The 21,885-nt window shown below is 41.8% G+C and overlaps 2 protein-coding genes across 2 annotated transcripts in view; both read right to left on the reverse strand.

Annotated features, from left to right (window-relative positions):
- Nucleotides 1-633: 633 nt before the first annotated feature.
- Nucleotides 634-3,519, reverse strand: LOC311127111 (uncharacterized protein). Its single transcript, XM_084158874.1, has 6 exons — nucleotides 3,346-3,519; nucleotides 2,779-2,956; nucleotides 2,532-2,671; nucleotides 1,839-2,108; nucleotides 1,619-1,697; nucleotides 634-1,367 (listed from the first exon to the last, which is right to left on the reverse strand). Exons 1-6 carry the CDS (start codon nucleotides 3,428-3,430, stop codon nucleotides 1,133-1,135), a joined length of 987 nt encoding a protein of 328 aa, XP_084015000.1. The 5' UTR covers nucleotides 3,431-3,519; the 3' UTR covers nucleotides 634-1,132.
- Nucleotides 3,520-8,810: 5,291 nt separating this feature from the next.
- Nucleotides 8,811-21,885, reverse strand: part of LOC311127943 (inositol 1,4,5-triphosphate receptor associated 1-like) — a gene marked incomplete at its 5' end in the record, with an annotated part of 34,857 nt that continues 21,782 nt past the window's right edge. The window contains 15 exons of the mRNA XM_084159843.1: nucleotides 8,811-10,068; nucleotides 10,192-10,341; nucleotides 10,615-10,734; nucleotides 13,263-13,327; nucleotides 13,461-13,613; nucleotides 13,821-13,870; nucleotides 13,969-14,122; nucleotides 14,808-14,939; nucleotides 15,039-15,179; nucleotides 19,623-19,653; nucleotides 19,801-19,927; nucleotides 20,595-20,673; nucleotides 20,889-21,386; nucleotides 21,661-21,717; nucleotides 21,812-21,858. Coding sequence (XP_084015969.1) covers nucleotides 9,822-10,068; nucleotides 10,192-10,341; nucleotides 10,615-10,734; nucleotides 13,263-13,327; nucleotides 13,461-13,613; nucleotides 13,821-13,870; nucleotides 13,969-14,122; nucleotides 14,808-14,939; nucleotides 15,039-15,179; nucleotides 19,623-19,653; nucleotides 19,801-19,927; nucleotides 20,595-20,673; nucleotides 20,889-21,386; nucleotides 21,661-21,717; nucleotides 21,812-21,858 — 2,051 coding nt within the window. The 3' untranslated portion in view covers nucleotides 8,811-9,821. The remainder of the gene's footprint in view (nucleotides 10,069-10,191; nucleotides 10,342-10,614; nucleotides 10,735-13,262; nucleotides 13,328-13,460; nucleotides 13,614-13,820; nucleotides 13,871-13,968; nucleotides 14,123-14,807; nucleotides 14,940-15,038; nucleotides 15,180-19,622; nucleotides 19,654-19,800; nucleotides 19,928-20,594; nucleotides 20,674-20,888; nucleotides 21,387-21,660; nucleotides 21,718-21,811; nucleotides 21,859-21,885) is intronic.

Genomic DNA, 21,885 nt, shown 5'->3' on the forward strand with positions numbered 1-21,885 from the left:
ACTGTCCCTTTCTATGTGTGCTTGTTTTTAGAGGATGTCATGCAGAAGGTTCCAAGGAGGACACTGAAGTCAGTTGTGGACACTGTAGGTAAAATACATTGTACTTGTATGCACTGTATGATATTTGCTTGAAATATTTGTGTGAATGTTTTGTTTGAATTTGAATGAAAACAGAGGCATTTCTATTGGTCAGAGTATGCAATATTTAATTTGAATGTACTGTATCTATAACTTTGGAAAGCAACATTGAGTCAATTGAATTGTGAGAGTTTGGAGAAGAGAGAAAAATGTGAAAGCATGTCTTCTCTTCTAGTTGCACTGAGATACAAGAGGCACATATTTTATCTCTACTGTCCAAAGATGTTATACTGGTCTATCTCACCTCTTGCTCATTAATGGTTGACAGAATGCTATAAAATAACCTGTTTTTAATTATGTTACTTTTGTTATCAATAAAGATGTTTAACATGGATTATTCTATTTTTTTAATTATTATTGCAGCAATTTAAAACTGTGAGATTATGGAATAGATTGTTTATTAGAACATTAATATTACTAAGCACTAACCCAAATCTCATGGCAGTAGCCTACTACATTTCCAAAAAAGGCTAAGAAGTAACTGCAAGGCAGGGATACAAAATGTTTGAATTTATTGCATCAGTTCAAGATTGGCATTAGGTTAAAAACATTATTTAACATGCAGTAGTAAGCAGTGGCCCTGGAATATTGACTAACTCTATCTGAAGTCGTCAAATCAATGATCTGTATAGCAGAAAATATGAACCCATTTTCATTTCAGCTACAATACTAGTCCTAGCCCCAACTCATCCACATTGCAACAATAATTGCCTTGATGACATCGCCATCTAGTGGCTAAAATATAGGACGATCTCTAGAACAATCTATTTCGAATATGAACAACAAAAAACAACGAGACATAAATTAACTTTTTTAATCAAAATTGGAAAGACCTCCCATGCTATAAATAAATGCTTTTGAATAACATCAATGCACACTTTGTACAAACTACTAAACAACATAACTTCCATAAGCAGGAACATAACTTTAAAAAAGGAACATTACTTTTAAAAAACAGTCAGATCTTATCTTTGGTCTTACAGAATCTGAAGCATCAAGGTTCTGTCTCTAATGCTGAATCTGTGTTGGTCTCATCACTGATGTTCACACTGACGTCATTGGCTGTCTCTTTGCACACATCCTCCTCAGGTTCAGCCTTAGCCTCAGCCTCAGTCTGGGCTTCCTTTGTGTCCTTCATACAGGTGTGTGCTGCACACTCCTCTGTCTCAATGTACTCTTTCTGCTGCTCCACATCCCAGCAGGGGAGAAGAGTCTTCAGCCCATTGTTCCTTTGTAAAGAGAAGAAAAATGAAATGTGACTTCCAGGCTGAACGCCAGTTAACACAGCGTTAAATAAATTACATCCCAAACGTTCCTCTGATACAAATAAAATGTTTGCATGATCATGTCAACATGTATATGTTATAGTAATTGTGCTTAATGAATTACCTTGATCTAAATAATGGCTTTCAAGTCAAGGAATCTTACATATCTCGTTTTTTCACTTTTACAAACATGTTTTTTTTTTTTAAACACTTACGTTCTAAAGTACCAGAGAATGGCCATTGCAGTTAGAAGGAGAACAAAGGTCGAGGTGATAACTAATGCTTTTGACACCGCTAAAACAACAGAGCACAGGAGAGGGAAGAGATTACTCATACAAAATAGGCCTTGTCACTTTCACTCCCAATGGTAATGATGACAGAACAAAGGAGTGGTTTGATGGACAACAGCAATGCTGGTAGTTAAATGTCTCAAACCTCCGATTGAAGAATTTGCACTGCTCATGGACTGGTGTAGTTCTACCTCTACCTCCTCTGGGTTGTCAGAAAAAATACTGAGAGAGAGAAGGGAAGAACGAGACTGAGAGGTGGGCCGGGCGGACTGTGTGGAGCGGACAAGATGAGTGATGGCTGGAGAGAGGGAGGTAGAGGGGAATGAGGCCGCTCCTGAAGGAGAAGGATGTGGTCCCTCCTGTTGCTCCTGTGTGGTCAAAGGGACATCAGTTGTGGTATCCTCCAATTGTCTCACTGTAGTAAGTAAATGAAAGTGTAAATTAGAAAATGTATTCACATTCAATTAAATTAATAACTTGATATCCAGCATTGACATCACAGTGGCTGTTTGCCAAATATTTTCATTTCACTCAATTCCTAAAACTTGGTCACACCACCCCAGGGACAGTTCAGGAAGTTAATGTAGGATGTTTTTCACGCTCAAATGTTCCCTTTTCCTCTCACGTTCATAAAATTGTTAGTCTCACAAAAGGAAATGAAAGTATGTAATTGGACTTTCTGGAAAAATCCCAAATACCTCCGAGTTTAGGGTCGTCAGAAAGGCACAGAGCAATTAGCCTACGTATCCATGAATCACCATACCATACCATTTCTCTACTTTACCTTTGATCGATTGACTGCATTGAGATTAAGATTTTTTTAAATCCTTAACTGTACCTGAAGCATCGAAGCAGAACACATCAAAAAGTTTGGTGACAGAGGCTCTCCATTTGATGACACCGGTCTGGTTTTGACCACAGGTTTTACTGGCCTCAATACGAGGGATCACTGCAAAATGTTCATCAATCCACCCAAACCTGGAGACACAGACGATTTGAAATGGATGAATTAATTCCCAGAGGTTATCTATTATTAAAAGGATCACTAGCATACAAAGAAAAATCTAATCCAAACGCCATTTTACCTGCATGTTTCCAAGCCCAGTCTCTGAGCCTCCTCAACCTGGGAATTGGAGGCCATGGTTACACCCAGAGACCAGCACACCTCCCTGGCCTCAGAGGCATTGAAGGCATAGGTCAACTGGTTGAGGGCATTTGTGTAGCTGACCAGAAACACCCCAGCGATTTGGCTATCTGGGAAAGCTGGTGAAAAGGGAATTGAAGATACGTTTCTGTGCATGTTTGCTGGTTTTAAAACATTATTCATATTTCACTGTTCTTGTTTCTAATTAGTCAAGTTTATCTATTTGAAAATCCAATAATAAGTCGGAATATGTTAAACTCATTAGTTTTTTCTTTTAGATCAATTAGTGAACAATTATCACTTAATGCATTTGTATGCCTGGTATTACTTAATGTATTTTTATATCAATGTTCATCAGTAATCATTAATGAACAAAACAAAATCACTTCAAAATAATTATCCAAAAGCACAATGCATATTTGAGAACTGATTTCGATTAGTGAAAGAAGGTAACATTTTTGAGCTTTGAGGCACACACAATATCATCCAAAAAATAAAACAATCTTACCATGAATTTTGCTAGGATCAACATGTAGACCAGAGAATGATAGTGTGAGAGGCAGCAGTAGTGAGAGGATCCAAACCTGCATCATGGTTACTAATGGTCAGAGACACAGGACTGGGAGCTACTAGGATGACAAGTGTTCCACTGTGTGTCTGTGAGCCAAATGAAGGGGTTAGTGAGAGGTGATTCTCTTCAGATCAGAAGGGTGGGTTCATGAAGTGTACAAGGCTGTTGCATAAATGACCATTCATACGAGGTGGTGACAGAAGGCCACGGAACCATCAGGAAGCAGAAGCAGGAAGTACATTGTACAGGCCATTCAGTATGAGCACTTTAGGAACCAACCAGGTCCAAGAAGAAGATAAACGTACCAAGACGTTAACATAACATGGTGCAGAAGGTTCGGAAGTGTGGGATAAACTGCTGAAGTAGTGGTAATATTTTTTAAGAGGTTAATTAACAGAGAATAAGATGAACAGCTCTTACTCATAATGTATAATAACACATTATGCTTGAAAAGACAAATGGAGGATTGCATCCAAACCGATCTTCAAGACTCCTTTACCAACTTCAGGAAAACATTTCTGAGAGGATCATTTCTGATCTGACCTCAAGGATCCCTTCTATTAAAACAACTAACATTAAAACATTGAACCTGAGGAAAACCAAAGGCTCTAATGCTAATTTGTTTTAATAGATAGGCACGTGAATTTGGGAGTCTGCCTAAAAAACGTATGAATACAGAATAAGCATAAATCAAACAAGCTACTCCTTAAATGTTATTCTTTCGAGAGAGTACAGGAGGAATGTTTGGCACAGATAGATGTTGGGCAAATTGTTTATTTCTATTGGCTTTGGCACCTCACACAATGATTTCCTCCCTCTGCCCATTGCTTGTCATTAACAAGCTCATGATCCCTGGCATCCTCTGATGTGACTCTGACACACAGCGAAATCCAACTTCCAGCAAAACACCTCACCCCAACGTAGTACAGCAGGAAATGACGCAGGCAGAACTGAAAAATAAGCAAAAGTAGTTGTTTGCCATATGAGAAGAGTCAGTGACATTTAAACAGCACAAAAAAATGAACATCTAAAGAGGACATTTATATTTTATTTTGTGACATTAATTTAATATTAAAATAGAGAGAATCACTCAAGCAGCACACTGCAGCTACAGCCCAATGGACCCAATTAGATTACAGAAGTGGTTTCCTGAGAGATATGAAAGGTTCAGAAGATCTTTCATTTTCATAAGTGCAGGGCGGAAGGGAACAAGCGCTGTGTCACTCTTTCCTCCAAGGAAACGACTGATTTGGGAGGTTAGCATGAGAACTCTGCCAACACACCTGTTTGCTTTATCTAAACTGCAACTGTCTGTGTGACACATTATTCACTCAGGAAATTAAGGCTGCGAGTTTTAAGGCACCTTTATTTCAAGGCGAAGATGACACAAGAGAAAACCATCGCACACATGTGCGAAGAAGATAAAACATTTCTCATGCTGTGTAAAAGTGCTCTCGTACATGAAGGAAATCTTTCAGTGCTCTGAGGACGCAAACCAACACAGTAACAACACTAAACAAACAAGAACCATCAGCTGCTAAATATTGCACTTGAGGAACTACTTTGGAATGTGCTTGTATTACAGATTTTCCAAAAAAGTATCTGCTTAAATACCACAAATCTAGATATTTTACTAAAGATTTTTATTTAAACATATCTATCTCTTGAAATATCTCTGTAAATCTCTTCAGGGGATGTCATCTTACTGGACCTGAGAGAACGAACACACAGTAACATTAGAGTGTTAGATAAATGTACATTAGTCTAATGTCTACTGTGACATTTGTCTTAGGGAACTCATCATGAATCATCAATTTTCGCCCAAGGGGCCACATTCAGTCCTCCAGGATGACATTCAGAGTAGGACAAGGAATAATAACAATACATTGTGAATATATACAGTGAGGTCCAAAAGTATTTGGACAGTGACAATTTGTGTTGTTTTGGCTCTGTACTTCAGCACTTTGGATTTGAAATGATACAATGACTATAAAGTGCAGACTGTCAGCTTTAAATTGAGGGTATTTTCATCCATATCGGGAGAACAGTTTAAAAATTACAGCACTTTTTGTACATAGTCCCCCCATTTTAGGGAACCAAAAGTATTTGGCCAAATTCACTTCTATGTGTATTAAAGTAGTCAAAAGTGTAGTATTTGGTCCCATATTCATAGCATGCAATGACTACATCAAGCTTGTGACTACAAACTTGTTGAATGCATTTGCAGTTTGTGTGTCAGATTATTTTGTGCCAAATATAAATGAATGGTAAATAATGTGTTGTGTATTTTGGAGTCACCTTTAGTGTAAATAAGAATAGAACATGTTTCTAAACACTTTTAAATTAATGTGGATGCTACCATGATTACGGATAATCATGAATGAATCGTGAATAATGATTAGTGTGAAAGTTACTGAGGCATAAATATCATACCCCCCCAAAATGCTAACCCTCCCTGTTCATACTGTTCATTGTGTCATTCAGGATTATCCGTAATCATGGTAGCATCCACATTAAAATAGAACTGTTCAGACAAATATTTTATTCTTATTTACAACTTATTTACAAATGACACAAATTATTTTACCATTCATTTCTATTGGGCACAAAATAATCGGAAACACAACCAAAACAAACTGTGAATGCGTCCAACAAGTTTGTAGCGTCACAAGCCAAATACTACAGATTTGACTACTTTAATACACATACAGTTGAAGTCAGAAGTTTACATACACTTAGGTTGGAGTCATTAAAACTTGTTTTTCAACCACTCCACAAATGTCTTGTTAACAAACTATAGTTTTGGCAAGTCGGTTAGGACATCTACTTTGTAAATGACACAAGTAATTTTTCCAACAATTGTTTACAGACAAATTATTTCACTTATAATTCACTGTATCACAATTCCAGTGGGTCAGAAGTTTACATACACTAAATTGACTGTGGCTTTAAACAGCTTGGAAAATTCCAGAAAATGATGTCATGGATTTAGAAGCTTCTGATAGGCTAATTGACATAATTTGAGTCACTTGGAGGTGTACCTGTGGATGTATTTCAAGGCCTACCTTCAAACTCAGTGCCTCTTTGCTTGACATCATGGGGAAATCAAAAGAAATCAGCCAAGACCTCAGAAAAAAATTGTAGACCTCCACAAGTCTGGTTCATCCTTGGGAGCAATTTCCAAATGCCTGAAGGTACCACGTTCATCTGTACAAACAATAGTACACAAGTATAAACACCATGGGACCACGCAGCCATCATACCGCTCAGGAAGGAGACGCGTTCTGTCTCCTAGAGATTAACGTACTTTGGTGCGAAAAGTGCAAATCAATCCCAGAACAACAGCAAAGGACCTTGTGAAGATGCTGGAGGATACAGGTACAAAAGTATCTATATCCACAGTAAAACGAGTCCTATATCGACATAACCTGAAAGGTCGCTCAGCAAGGAAGAAGCCACTGCTCCAAAACCACCATAAAAAAAGCCAGACTACGGTTTGCAACTGCACATGGGGACAAAGATCGTACTTTTTGGAGAAATGTCCTCTGGTCTGATGAAACAAAATAGAACTGTTTGGCCATAATGACCATCGTTATGTTTGGAGGAAAAAGGGGTCAGCTTGCAAGCCGAAGAATACCATCCCAACCGTGAAGCACAGGGGTGGTAGCATCATGCTGTGGGGGTGTTTTGCTGCAGGAGGAACTGGTGCACTTCACAAAATACAGTGAGGGAAAAAAGTATTTGATCCCCTGCTGATTTTGTGCATTTGCCCACTGACAAAGAAATGATCAGTCTATAATTTTAATGGTAGGTTTATTTGAACAGTGAGAGACAGAATAACAACAAATAAATCCAGAAAAACGCATGTCAAAAATGTTATAAATTGATTTGCATTTTAATGAGGGAAATAAGTATTTGACCCTCTCTCAATCAGAAAGATTTCTGGCTCCCAGGTGTCTTTTATACAGGTAACGAGCTGAGATTAGGAGCACACTCTTAAAGGGAGTGCTCCTAATCTCAGCTTGTTACCTGTATAAAAGACACCTGTCCACAGAAGCAATTAATCAATCAGATTCCAAACTCTCCACCATGGCCAAGACTAAAGAGCTCTCCAAGGATATCAGGGACAAGATTGTAGACCTACACAAGGCTGGAATGGGCTACAAGACCATCGCCAAGCAGCTTGGTGAGAAGGTGACAACAGTTGGTGCGATTATTCGCAAATGGAAGAAACACAAAATAACTGTCAATCTCCCTCGGCCTGGGGCTCCATGCAAGATCTCACCTCGTGGAGTTGCAATGATCATGAGAACGGTGAGGAATCAGCCCAGAACTACACGGGAGGATCTTGTCAATGATCTCAAGGCAGCTGGGACCATAGTCACCAAGAAAACAATTGGTAACACACTACGCCATGAAGGACTGAAATCCTGCAGCGCCCGCAAGGTCCCCCTGCTCAAGAAAGCACATATACAGGGCCGTCTGAAGTTTGCCAATGAACATCTGAATGATTCAGAGGAGAACTGGGTGAAAGTGTTGTGGTCAGATGAGACCAAAATCGAGCTCTTTGGCATCAACTCAACTCGCCGTGTTTGGAGGAGGAGGAATGCTGCCTATGACCCCAAGAACACCATCCCCACCATCAAACATGGAGGTGGAAACATTATTATTTGGGGATGTTTTTCTGCTAAGGGGACAGGACAACTTCACCGCATCAAAGGGACGATGGACGGGGCCATGTACCATCAAATCTTGGATGAGAACCTCCTTCCCTCAGCCAGGGCATTGAAAATGGGTCGTGGATGGGTATTCCAGCATGACAATGACCCAAAACACACGGCCAAGGCAACAAAGGAGTGGCTCAAGAAGAAGCACATTAAGGTCCTGGAGTGGCCTAGCCAGTCTCCAGACCTTAATCCCATAGAAAATCTGTGGAGGGAGCTGAAGGTTCGAGTTGCCAAACGTCAGCCTCGAAACCTTAATGACTTGGAGAAGATCTGCAAAGAGGAGTGGAACAAAATCCCTCCTGAGATGTGTGCAAACCTGGTGGCCAACTACAAGAAACGTCTGACCTCTGTGATTGCCAACAAGGGTTTTGCCACCAAGTACTAAGTCATGTTTTGCAGAGGGGTCAAATACTTATTTCCCTCATTAAAATGCTAATCAATTGATAGCATTTTTGACATGCGTTTTTCTGGATTTTTGTTGTTGTTATTTTGTCTCTCACTGTTCAAATAAACCTACCATTAAAATTATAGACTGATCATGTCTTTGTCAGTGGGCAAATGTACAAAATCAGCAGGGGATCAAATACTTTTTTCCCTCACTGAAGATGGCATCATGAGGAAGGAAAATTATGTGGATATATTGAAGCAACATCTCAAGACATCAGTCAGGAAGTTAAAGCTTGGTCGCAAATGGGTCTTCCAAATGGACAATGACCCCAAGCATACTTCCAAAGTTGTGGCAAAATGGCTAAAGGACAACAAAGTCAAGGTATTGGAGTGGCCATCACAAATCCCTGACCTCAATCCTATAGAACATTTGTGGGCAGAACTGAAAAAGTGTGTGCGAGCAAGGAGGCCTACAAACCTGACTCAGTTACACCAGCTCTGTCAGGAGGAATGGGCCAAAATTCACCCAACTTATTGTGGAAAGCTTGTGGAAGGCTACCCGAAACGTTTGACCCAAGTTAAACAATTTAAAGGCAATGCTACCAAATACTAATTCTGACCCACTGGGAATGTGATGAAAGAAATAAAAGCTGAAATAAATCATTCTCTCTACTATTATTCTGACATTTCACATTCTTAAAATGTATTGGTGATCCTAACTGACCTAAGACAGGGAATTTTTACTAGGATTAAATGTCAGGAATTGTGAAAAACTGAGTTTAAATGTATTTGCCTAAGGTGTATGTATGTTCCGACTTCAACTGTATAAGTGAATTTGTCCAAATACTTCTGGCTCCCTGAAATGGGGGGACTATGTACAAAAAGTGCTGTAATTTCTAAACAATTCACCTGGTATGGATGGAAATGCCCTCAAATTAAAGCTTACTTTCTGCATTTTAACCTCATAGTCATTGTATCATTTCATATCCAAAGTGCTGGACCTCACTGTAGATAAGAAAACATTTCATCAAACTATTATACTTGGCCCCCTAAGCAACAATCATATATCACCATCACAAACACTCAGGCAGCTTTCCTAACAACATAAATATGCCTTGATAAAGTCTATGATCATTAGAAGGCTTATCCTCTGAAACCATGAAAATAATCAACAAATGCTCCCAAAGATACATCCCCAAACCCTATATCTTCAAAACCCTATATTCAAGTTCAGCTCTTGTATGGTGATGTATCATGGGAAAAATAGTCTATGGGCTGAGAGAAGGATGAGACAGACTCTTATTCTGGAGTGGGATTCTTTGGCTGTACTCCTACATTCAGTCCAAAGATCTTCTTCTTGCCCTGGACCATGGCTTTTTCTGCCGACATGTCCCCATGGTTGTTATAGCGATCACTAAAGTATGTGAAAACATTGACGACCAGAAACGTGACCAGGAACAGCGTCAAAACAATCCAGAGAAGTCGGTTACGGCGGAAAATCTTGGGGCAAAGCCGGTCAAGGACAACTAGGATCTCTTCAACCTTACTGTAAAGGCGACATTGAGAGGGGATTCAGAACAATTCAAGGTATACACCCAGTCATTATACAGTGGTTAATATAACTACATAATTATGTATTTACAATTTATCTACATGAAGTGAAAATCACCTGCTGAACTTTTCTTTTCTGCTGACTTCTTTTCCTTTTTCTTCATCCTTCTTTTCTGGCAATTCCTCTGCGTTCTCCTCCTCCTCCTCCTCCTCCTCCTCCTCCACCACCTCTTTGACTTCTTTACTTCTCTTCAGTCCCTCTTGGTAGCTGTATTTGGAACATTACATTTGTTTTATCATTAAAAGCACATGAGCTGAATGTAGAGGATGTATCACAAGGCAGCAGTGGCTCATTACATATAAACTACTTAACTTTATTTGAATGCTGAATGTACTGTATATTTTGTTGATTCTTCATACTATTATGTCAGTACAGTACAGCCAGTGTTGCGCCACACTTCTGTCAGCGTGCACAGGGTGTGTGACTGTGGGTATGTGTGTGGGTGGTCAGTGTGAGCGGGTACATAGAAAAGGGCCTCACCCTTTATTGTAGGCCTCCTCCTCGATCTTTGCCTTGATCTCTGATCTGATCTCCTCTAGGTTGACGGGGGGCTTGGCTGGGGCTGATGGCTCAGCTTCCTGCTCTGCCACACTCTTTCCACTGCATTGTTTCATAGCGGAAAGAACACATAGAACATTTTACCAACAGACATTATGATGAGAGAGAGGAGTGCATCATGGTCACTAGGCTTTCCATCATAACACTGTGGCCTTGTCTTAATGGACAGGCTGGAACGTAGTTGAAAGGCAGTGTGCGTGGATGGCACCATCACTGCCAGGCAAGCTTGGGTAAAAACCAAAAGTACAAAGGCAAAATGTGTACATGGGGACTCTTAAAATGTCCCTGGCTTTTACTGAGCAGACACTTGATACGATTGTTATTGTCTCTCTCGCTCTGAGAGATCCTGAGATTTTGGCATGGGGCGAACTAAGACAGCATCCACTTGAATGTTCTCTCTCTCTCTCTCTCTCTCTCTCTCTCTCTCTCTCTCAGACTCACCTTATTATTAGGCCAGGGAAGGAGCCCCTGGCTGGCTTTTGTCAAGCTCCCCAACCCAAATGTTTAGATTACATCTCAGAATAGCCCATCAATCAGTTGCAGCTGTTTTTTATGGAATGCTTGCACAGTTATTTTGGGTGCATAGACAATCTGGGAGTTGCATAAGGGTAGTGCAGTGCTTTGCTGTATATGGCCCCTGGTATCCGGATGGCCAGGATTAATCAAGCTACTCCCCAGGGAACACTTCCTGGAGGTCAAGCAAACGAGGCAATGATTCTGATACAGCACAAGATGTCTTCTGATAAGGGTGTACATAATGTAAGGCCCCTCATTGCCCATTGTTTCATGGAGCTGTGACCTGACCTTAGGAACCAGGCAATACAGTGCCTTGCAAAATTATTCATCCCCCTTGGCGTTTTTCCTATTTTGTTGCATTACAACCTGTAATTTAAATTGTTTTTTTTAATTTGGATTTCATGTAATGGACATACACAAAATAGCCCAAATTGGTGAAGTAAAATGAAAAAAATAACTTGTTTCAAAAAATTCTAAAAAATAAATAACGGAAAAGTGGTGCGTGCATATGTATTCACCCCCTTTGCTATGAAGCCCCTAAATAAGATCTGGTGCAACCAATTACCTTCAGAATTCACATAATTAGTTAAATAAAGTCCACCTGTGTGCAATCTAAGTGTCAGTATCTGTCACACGATCTCAGTATAAATACACCTGTTCTGAAAGGCCCAGAGTCTGCAACACCACTAAGCAAGGGGCACCAACAAGCAAGTGGCACCATGAAGACCAAGGAGCTCTCCAAACAGGTCAGGAACAAAGTTGTGGAGATGTACAGATCAGGGTTGGGTTATAAAAGGGGATTAATCAGAGAGGCAACAAAGAGGTCAAAGATAACCCTGAAGGAGCTGCAAATCTCCACAGCGGAGATTGGAGTATCTGTCCACCAGGTTTGCTGGTCTTTATGGAAGAGTGGCCAGAAAAAAGCCATTGCTTAAAGAAAAAAACAAGTAAACATGTTTGGTGTTCGCCAAAAGGCATATGAGAGACTCCCCAAACATATGGAAGAAGGTACTCTGGTCAGATGAGACTAAAATTGAGCTTTTTGGCCATCAAGGAAAACGCTATGTCTGGCGCAAACCCAACACCTCTCATCACCCCGAGAACACCATCCTCATAGTGAAGCATGGTGGTGGCAGCATCATGCTGTGGGGATGTTTTACATCGGCAGGGACTGGGAAACTGGTCAGAATTGAAGGAATGATGGATGGCGCTAAATTCTTGAGGGAAACCTGTTTCAGTCTTCCAGAGATTTGAGACTGGGACGGAGGTTCACCTTCCAGCAGGACAATGACCCTAAGCATACTGCTAAAGCAACACTCGAGTGGTTTAAGGGGAAACATTTAAATGTCTTGGAATGGCCTAGTCAAAGCCCAGACCTCAATCCAATTGAGAATCTGTGGTATGACTTAAAGATTTGTCATGATCGTTTACGAACGAGAAGGACCAAGGCGCAGCGTGATAAGCATACATGTTTATTTAACGAATAAACACCACGACAAAACAACAAACGAAACGTGAAGTCCAAGGTAGCATACACACAACATACCTTACACGGAACAAGATCCCACAACTAACAGGTGCCAAAAGGCTGCCTAAGTATGGTCCCCAATCAGAGACAACGAGCGACAGCTGCCTCTGATTGGGAACCACACAGGCCAACATAGATCTAGACATACTAGAATCTAACATAGACAATCAACATAGCCAAACACAACAGAGAAAATACACACCCTGACTCAACAAATAGTATGTGAATAGTAATGCATGCTCAAGTTCAGTTTTTTTGTCTTATTTCTTGTTTGTTTCACAATAAAAAATATTTTGTATCTTCAAAGTGGTAGGCATGTTGTGTAAATCAAATGATACAAACCCCCAAAAAAATCAATTTTAATTCCAGGTTGTAATGCAACAAAATAGGAAAAATTCTAAGTGGGGTGAATACTTTTGCAAGCCACTGTACATGCAAGCAGATAGATTGTGCTGAGTACAGTATGTACAGTATATCCGTGGGTATGCATTGGGTGCACATTATGATAGAGGATGGAGGAACATACCTCTCAGCTATAGCTGGCTGTGTAGGCTGAGTGGGAAAGATGCTTTTCATACTGTTGGCTTCACACTGTAATTAACAAGAACAAACAACATGCATGTAGACAGAGCAGACTGATACATTTAAATAGACAGGATATTACCACTTAATCATGTGGTCAGGTTGACAGGCTGAGAAGGCTATGATTGGGTAGAAAACATACCAGGACAGGAAGTGCTTGGCCCATGGTGGGTTGGTGGCTGGGTCCCATGGCAACGCTGGGGCCAGGACCTGCCATGACCGGGGTCTGACCAGGTATGTTCAGGAGGTTAAATTTGGGGACCACCGCAACACTGACCCTCCGTCTAGGCAAAGCCTAATAAGGAACAATTGGAAGGGAGAGAGAGAGGGTGAGAGAAAGAGGGTAGAAGAAAAGAGAGGGAGAGTTTTAGTTGGGGGCATTATCCTTACTGTATGGTCTATCACATTGAGAACTGTAACCCTGCTATAACCAGTCAAATCCAGTGCATTCTCTCAACAATAAACCCACTGGAAACACTCTGTTCAACATTCCAGCACCAACCTTTCCCAGGGTCAGCGACATGGATCTGGATGGCCGTGGAACTCCATCATCTAACCAAAGCACACAGGAGAATGCAGTTTAAGTCAATCAACATTTTGCAACAACTCGCCTATCATGCACTGGAGATAAAGGGTTTGTGCAGGTGTACCTCCAGTGTCTATGGATCCTCCATAGCAGCGACTGGAGTTCTGGTTGGCCAGCTTCTTGAACTCCATCAGCTCAGCATGGTCCTTCTCATAGGTCCTCTTCAGATTCTCCACGTACTGCATCATCACCTCTGTGGCCTTGTTCATGCGTTTCTCCTGTCACACACAGGGTTTCAAAAGGGTTATTTGGCTGTCCCCATAGGAGAACCCTTTTGGGTTCCAGGTAGAACCCTCTGTGGAAAGGGTTTTACTTGGAACCCAAAAGGGTTCTACCTGGAACCAAAAAGGGTTCTTTAAAGGGTTCTCCTATGGGGACAGACGAAGAATCCTCTTAGGTTCTAGATAACACAGCGACAACAGGGTCATTACTGTCTATGGGCAGGATAGTTAACCATACAGTCACAGCAGAGAGAGAGAGAGAGAATAGAATTTTGAGAGGGACTCCAACACTGTGGAAAGCCATCATCATGTCAGGTCTGGGGTCAGGTCTCGTACAGCAGCAATGTGTTGTTAGGCTATAAATCACAAGGGACTTGTGTGACGTCTAACAACGGACATAGCCCTGAGTCCTTCCCTAGTCATTTATTGGAGTTGGCTTTGGCATGAACGATAACCTGAGGGAAAGCATAACATCGGGCTAAATCCTTCACAAACATTCCAATGCCCCCTGAACATCCCAAAGAAGGCAGTGTTTTTCTCATGACAGTGGAGCATGGAAAAGTTTTCACTTTCACTCATTGTTTTCTTCTCTCATTCAGGGGTTTCCTCTCTCTATAGGCAAATCATTAGGGTACCTCGTGAATGGCCCATCCTATCCTATCCTATGCCTGCGTTCCAGTACCTGTCTCACTGCTCCAACCATCTCAGCCCTGCTGGAGAGCCTGGTGGCCAGACGGTGCAGTACTGCTACTGTCTCTATGAGGCTCTGGTAGGATTCCCGCTGATCCATGTTGCTCCACTGTGGTGCCGTGCACTGAGGAGACAACAACAATAAAACACAGGGCCTTGATAAGTGAAAGTGGATCACAACTCATTTAATCTCCTGTGTTATCATGGCCTACTAAAGGCTGACCTTCAGAGAGCCTTTGAATTCTTCCAGTTCCTTCTCTGTGTTTTCCTCGGTCAGGGTCCGCTCCCGCTCCGCCTGTTTGAGCCGCGTCTCCAGAGTGTAGTTGTCGTTCCGGAACGCAAGCGACAGTTGAACAAACGCGTTCTGTGGGAAGGATATGACTGTGTTTAATGTTCATTAAACAGTCACCAGGGACACATTGGATACCATTATTAAGGACTGAGACACACCAACTCACTGGACCGCCACACAAAGTGTAGTGCATTCGGAAAGTATTCAGACCCCTTCCCTTTTTCCACATTTTGTTACGTTACAGCCTTATTCTAAAATGGATTTTTAAAAAACTGGTTTATTAAATGTATTAAAAATAAAAAAAACTTAAATACCTTATTTACATATAAATATTCAGACCCTTTGCTATCAGACTCGGAATTGAGCTCAGGTGCATCCTGTTTCCATTGATCATCCTTGAGATGTTTCTACAAGTTGATTGGAGTCCAGCTGTGGTAAATTCAATTGATTGGACATGATTTGGAAAGGCACACACCTGTCTATATAAGGTCCCACAGTTGACAGTGCATGTCAGAGTAAAAACCAAGCCATGAGGTCGAAGGAATTGTCCGTAGAGCTCCGAGACAGGATTGTGTCGAGGCACAGATCTGGGGACGGGTACTAAAAAATGTCTGCAGCATTAAAGGTTCCCAAGAACACAGTGGCCTCCATTCTTAAATGGAAGAAGTTTGGAACCACCAAGACTCTTCCTAGAGCTGGCCAAAAGGCTGGGAGACTAGTCAGGATCGAGGGAAAGATGAACGGAGCAAAGTACAGAGAGATCCTTGATGAAAACCTGCTCCAGAGTGCTCAGAACCTCAGATTGGGGCAAAGGTTCACCTTACAAAAGGACAACGACCCTATGCACACAGCCAAAACAACGCAGGAGTGACTTTGGGACAAGTCTGTGAATGTCCTTGAGTGGCCGAGCCAGAGCCCGGACTTGAACCCAATCGAACATCTCTGGAGAGACATGAAAATAGCTGTGTAGCGACCAGGGGCGGCCTGTTCAATAGGGCGATATGGGCGACGCACTGCCAAACGGGAAAAGGAAGGGATTTTTTTTCTAATCAATTATATCACGGCAACAGTAGTTATCAGTGTTGTAATCTATACGTCTGATCTGCCACAGTGCCACACTGCCACTAAATGTCGAATCAGGCTAAAGTCGTGCTTCAAATGGCTCCCCCCCTTTTGGGGCGATTTCAGTCAGGTTGAAAATCGCCCAGAAGTCTCTCATAGCCTCTAATGTAAAATCTATTTTTTTCAAATTTCAGAGCCTTCAATACAATCTCTATGGGTGTCTGAGGGCTTGCACTTACGCGCTTTCGTCATACGTAACGTAACGTAACCATGAACGTAACTGAGAAAAGAGCGGATTGTGTCTTTGAAAGAAGTTCCTTTTTGTCGGCGAACAAATGAAGATAAATTGGCAACGAAACAATTAGGACCTCCCAGACCAAATTTAATAATTCAACAGGTTTCTACTAAAGGCGGAAAGTCCTACACCCGAGGATTTTCCAAAAATTGGTACGAACGGAAAAATAACATTGCCACTCAACTTGATGAGGGATACAGGCTAGCTGTCCGCCGCCACAACGATGAGGTTAGTGTTGATAATCACAAGTTTACTGGAGAACTGAGACCAAGTAGAGACTTTGGACAGGGTGGATATGGTATAATAAAGGCAGTTTATTCAGAGGTAAAGATATCTGGAATCGCGTGCACGGACCCGTTCGTCAAACTCTTAGGGAGCTATAAATTAAGCCCCATTACTTACCATATCAGATAAGAGAAATTGCTGCAGCTACATATATTTTACATCCTGGCCCTACATAGTTCACTATTTGCATCACTTACCAAAATATTACATGTGGTCATATATGCTTGGAAAGTGGAGATGCCATAGAACGTCAAAAAAGTAAACATTGCTGGAGACACATTGCCGTTTTGGAGAAGACATCGCGTTTGCTAGCGAAGAGATTTGTTGTGGCAAATGAACTTGGGCTGGGAATTGCCAGGAACCTCACGATAAGATATATGCATCAGCATTGCGAGTCTCATGATTCTATACGTATTGCGATTCGATACTGTGATTTTATTGCGCACCATATGTCTGTTGCAGAGGGATCAGAAAGCCATGAGAACGAGTTTTGATCAGTCATGGAAATAAAAGTGCTGAAAACAAATTGGCTCCCAATGTGAAAAGATTGAGAACAAGCTATGAAGGAACAATAATGGTGTTTTGGTGCAGGTACAGCCAACTAGCGTTAAAATATTGCGATATTGTCAATACAGTATATCGTAAAGTATCACTATGTAACTCGATTTCTTTCACCCCAATCCCTCAAATTAAGGGTAAATAACTGAATTGTTTGCCCCACATTTAGCTAAGATGATTAGCTAGCCAGCTAAAATGTTTTATTTAGTTAGCAGTCGCATCTACAATAGTTTACTGTCAATAACATGTCTCCAAAAATGACGTGGTGTCTCCAATTGTGTTGACATTTTACAATTGCGATGCGCATCCATGAGTATCCACTTTCTGTAGCTCAGCTGGTAGAGCATGGCGCTTGTAACGCCAAGGTAGTGGGTTCGATCCCCGGAACCACCCATACACAAAAATGTATGCACGCATGACTGTAAGTCGCTTTGGATAAAAGCGTCTGCTAAATGGCATATTATTATTATTATTATTATTATTATTATCTGAAGAGAGCCCCGAAACATTGTGTGCAGACATTTTATGCAATAAATGAAGTAGGTTGAATCTAGTAGTTCTGATCTTCTGATTGGTCCTGATGAGTTGGGCGAGGTCCCCTCCAGGCTACTGTCACTGTTGCATTGGCTCTGAGTCGGGTTCTCTGTCTTCAAATGTTCAGCCTAAGAGAGGGGATTTTTGTGTGTGTGTGTGTGTGTGTGTGTGTGTGTTTAACAGTGATGATGTGTGTGTGTGTGTGTGTGTGTGTGTGTGTGTTTAACAGTGATGATGTGTGTGTGTGTGTGTTTGTGTGTGTGTGTGTGTGTGTCCTCAGAGCAAGAACTCGTGAGTTGGAAGAACTGAGAGGCCTATGGCGTGGGTGTTGTCCTTGGCCACCTGCTGACAAGGCTGACAAGATAGGACCCTTTTGTCCATTGTTATTGGATAGGAACAGAACTTATAACCAGCTCCTGACCTAAATAGATCTTAGCACAACATTTTACTCAACATATCATATTCCATATTCACTATAACAAATATATTTACTACGACATTAGCAAGAACCGCCACATCCTCAGCCGGCTAATCCAGTGTGTGAAGTTTTGCGGAGTGTTTGAGTTAGCTTTGCGAGGCAAAGATGAAACTGAGGGCTCCACCAACCCTGGTAAGCCAACACTTTTGAGATCAGTCAATAAATGCTTCTGGTATTGACTTATATGCTGCCCCTGTCTTCATGTTGTTGCTGGACATATCTTTTTTAAAATGTGTGTAGGTCACCTAAATCATCAGAAAAATTGCCCCCCCTGAGAATTTTTTCAGGAGCCGCCACTGGTAGCGACGCTCCCCATCCAACTGACAGAGCTTGAGAGGATCTGCAGAGAAGAATGGGAGAAACTGCCCAAATACATGTGTGACAAGCTTGTAGCGTCATACCCAAGAATACTCGAGGCTGTAATCACTGCCAAAGGTGTTTCAACAAAGTTCTGAGTAAAGGGTCTGAATACTTATGTAAAAGTGATATTTCCGTTGTTTTTTTTATAACTTTGCAAACATTTCAAAAAAACTATTTTTGCTTTGTCATTATGGGGTATTGTGTGTAGATTGATGAGAAAATAAACCATTTAATTCATTTTAGAATAAGGCTGTAACATAGCTAAATGTGGAAAAAGTCAAGGGGTCTGAAAACTAGAGGGGTCACGTCAATGAATGTGCTGCCCAAGAAAACATTAATACAGTATGGGACTGAATAAACACATGTAACACTGAACATCCTTGATAACATGTTAACATAACAACTGTTATGGTAGCAATGTATGTGGCAATATAAAGCACAACTACCCCAGTGGGCTACCCAGCTACCATATAGAGTACCAACTAGCCAGTGTGTTGACAGTGCTGCTTGCTACCAGGCCTGAGATGAGCCTATAACGTGCAGCGATGCTGACAGATGAACTCCTGGTGCCATGCTGTCATGATCAAAGGGTCTCTGCTGCAGCATTCCAAACATCGTCTCAGATACTGAGGCAAGTGTTGAGAGGAAATTGGTGAACTCGACTGTCCTAGTGCACAACATGTATCCCCCTGGACGCGACAGGCGACTGGGCAGGCGGGGCTATAGCCTAGGCCCAGTGCTCTGCACTCAAACACAGCCATGTTTGCATTTTCTCCTTAGAGACAGGAAATCATTAAGGCTCCCATTAGTCTCAATCATGGGTAGAGACTAGGGGCTTCCTGTACATTACATTCATGAGGCTAGACACAGACAGACATGGGGAGAACATGCACTATAAAACTGTGTTACTCTGCATAATACACTATCCAGAGTAAATACTAACCTCAACTTCTTTTTCCGTGAGTGGAGGTGCACTGCAATAGAATCAGAGAGGAAATATAGGTTCAGTATGTAAGTAGAAAATACAAAAATATATGCTCACAGATATAGAAGAGATATATTCTGGAAAAGTGTATTTGTCAAAGGTCATTCCCTGTCAGTCTAAATACTGTGATACCCACCAGCCTGGTAGCCCTCTGTGCAGTTTGAGTTTCCTCAGCATGATGTCTGAGATGTTGGGCATGGCGTCTGACTTCTCTTTAGCCTCCTCATCATTATGAGACCCTGCAGGGGGCAAAAGAGAGGGACCTGGCCACACACGCAGAAGACCATTAGTTAGTTACAACATGGCTATCTGGTCTCTATCAGGGAAAACCTAATTTATGATCAAACTAATAAATGATCAGATTATAATAATAATAATAATATGCCATTTAGCAGACGCTTTTATCCAAAGCGACTTACAGTCATGCGTGCATACATTTTTGTATATGGGTGGTCCCGGGGATCGAACCCACTACCCTGGCGTTACAAGCGCCGTGCTCTACCAGCTGAGCTACAGAGGACCACATTATCATTTGATAATCTACGTACTTCTGAACAACATTGTACTGCAATTTTCTTGGATCACAAACTATTTCACTGATGTCCTTTCAAAGTTTTTGCAAACCAATTTTTTAGCCGACTGGGTGCTCTCATGTTTTAGTTAACACTAACACCATCTGCTGGTGCAAACTTAAAATAACAGTTCAGGTTGCCAATAAAGTAAAGCTCTGTGCCAAATTTAGAACAGAACATACCCTCAGTTCTAAGGAAAATCTTTTGGGGTCAGTAAGGACTAGCATCCTGTGACGTAGCTGGGATCCTTGACTCCTTTCCCCCTTACTAGATAAAAGTCTACTATCCTCTCTACTGTTACACAGCACTACACACAGCACTGTCTCCTCTCCAGGTCAGACACAGGATAACACAGTACCTCTTTCCTGTTCAGCTGTTTCACTCAAGTCTGCCAACTTTGACCCCACAATGCTTTGGTTCCGCATCAGCTTGTGCTCCTGTATACAGAAGAACAGTGCAAATTAGGATGTTTAAGAACTTGCAGAAGCTTTCATGTTGTAATAGGTCATAAAAACACGTTTACAAGAACAAAACATTACAAGAACAAAACAAAAGGCTCTTAAATCCCCAAAACATGCAGTAAATGTCACATTAATGCTATCAGGTGAAACTCAAGGGGTGAGCCCCAGTAGTTAAAAGGCTCCCATCGTACCTCTCTTATTTTAGACAGTTTCTGCACGTTGACAGGCTGTACAGGGAAGTCCTTGTACCCAGAGGACTTGAGCAAGGCATCCTGGGTCTTGTCTTGAAAGGAGATGGTTTCCTCGTTTGTAGGGGGGAGACTTGGAGCCCCATTCCTGGAGTTGAGGGTTCCAACAGTGTCCCAGGAGACAGCTCTCATGAGGGGAGGAAAGGCCCCGATGGTCTTGATCTCTGCCGTGCAGGGGGCCTGCTGAGTGGGGGGCCGAGGGACAGGCTTGGCCACCCCAGTAGCAGGGGCCTGGTTAGGGGCTCGGACCAGACCCTCCTCTGGCTTATTGACTAGTACTGGTGCTAAGCAATTCTTAGCTGTTACCCGGGGGTCACAGTTCTCCTTCTGGCCCCCACTGGGCTCCCTGGGGGGTGGGGGACCAGAGTAGCGGGGAGCCAGGGTGCCTGAGGACACCTTACGCTTCTCATTGGGCTTCCAGTCCACCAGCCTCCTGGTGCTCTAAGAACAGCAGTAACATAATATCACTATTCTTTAAACACTGTCAATTCAGGAGAAACTAATCAGATTTTATTGGAGAGGGGGCGCAAGAATGTCAACATTTACAATGTTCTACCGTAAATGAATTATTGTATCCAACATAGCTATGAGCATAGCTATTCTGGAGTGTAAACTCATGAGGGTTTTACTAACTATGTAATGCATTTCCATGTCTGACTAACTGTTCCAGGGTGCCACTTGAGAATGAGAGTGGTGGTGAGAGTGCTATGCTGACCTCATGCTCCAGTGTACTAGTATCAGCCTGCTCCCTCTCAGACAGAACCTCCAATCGCTGCCAGAGAGGAACACAAAACAACACACATCAACATACTGTTAAAACACTATTATGGAGTGCATCAGAAAAATATAATGCATAGTGGTCTTACCAGGCTGACAGGCGACGAGGGGGCATAGTTCACCTCTGTGGCTACAGCTGAAAGAAAAAGGTTTACAATATTTG

This window comes from Coregonus lavaretus, assembly GCF_964263955.1.
Source record: "Coregonus lavaretus genome assembly, chromosome: 4".
NCBI lineage: Eukaryota > Metazoa > Chordata > Actinopteri > Salmoniformes > Salmonidae > Coregonus > Coregonus lavaretus.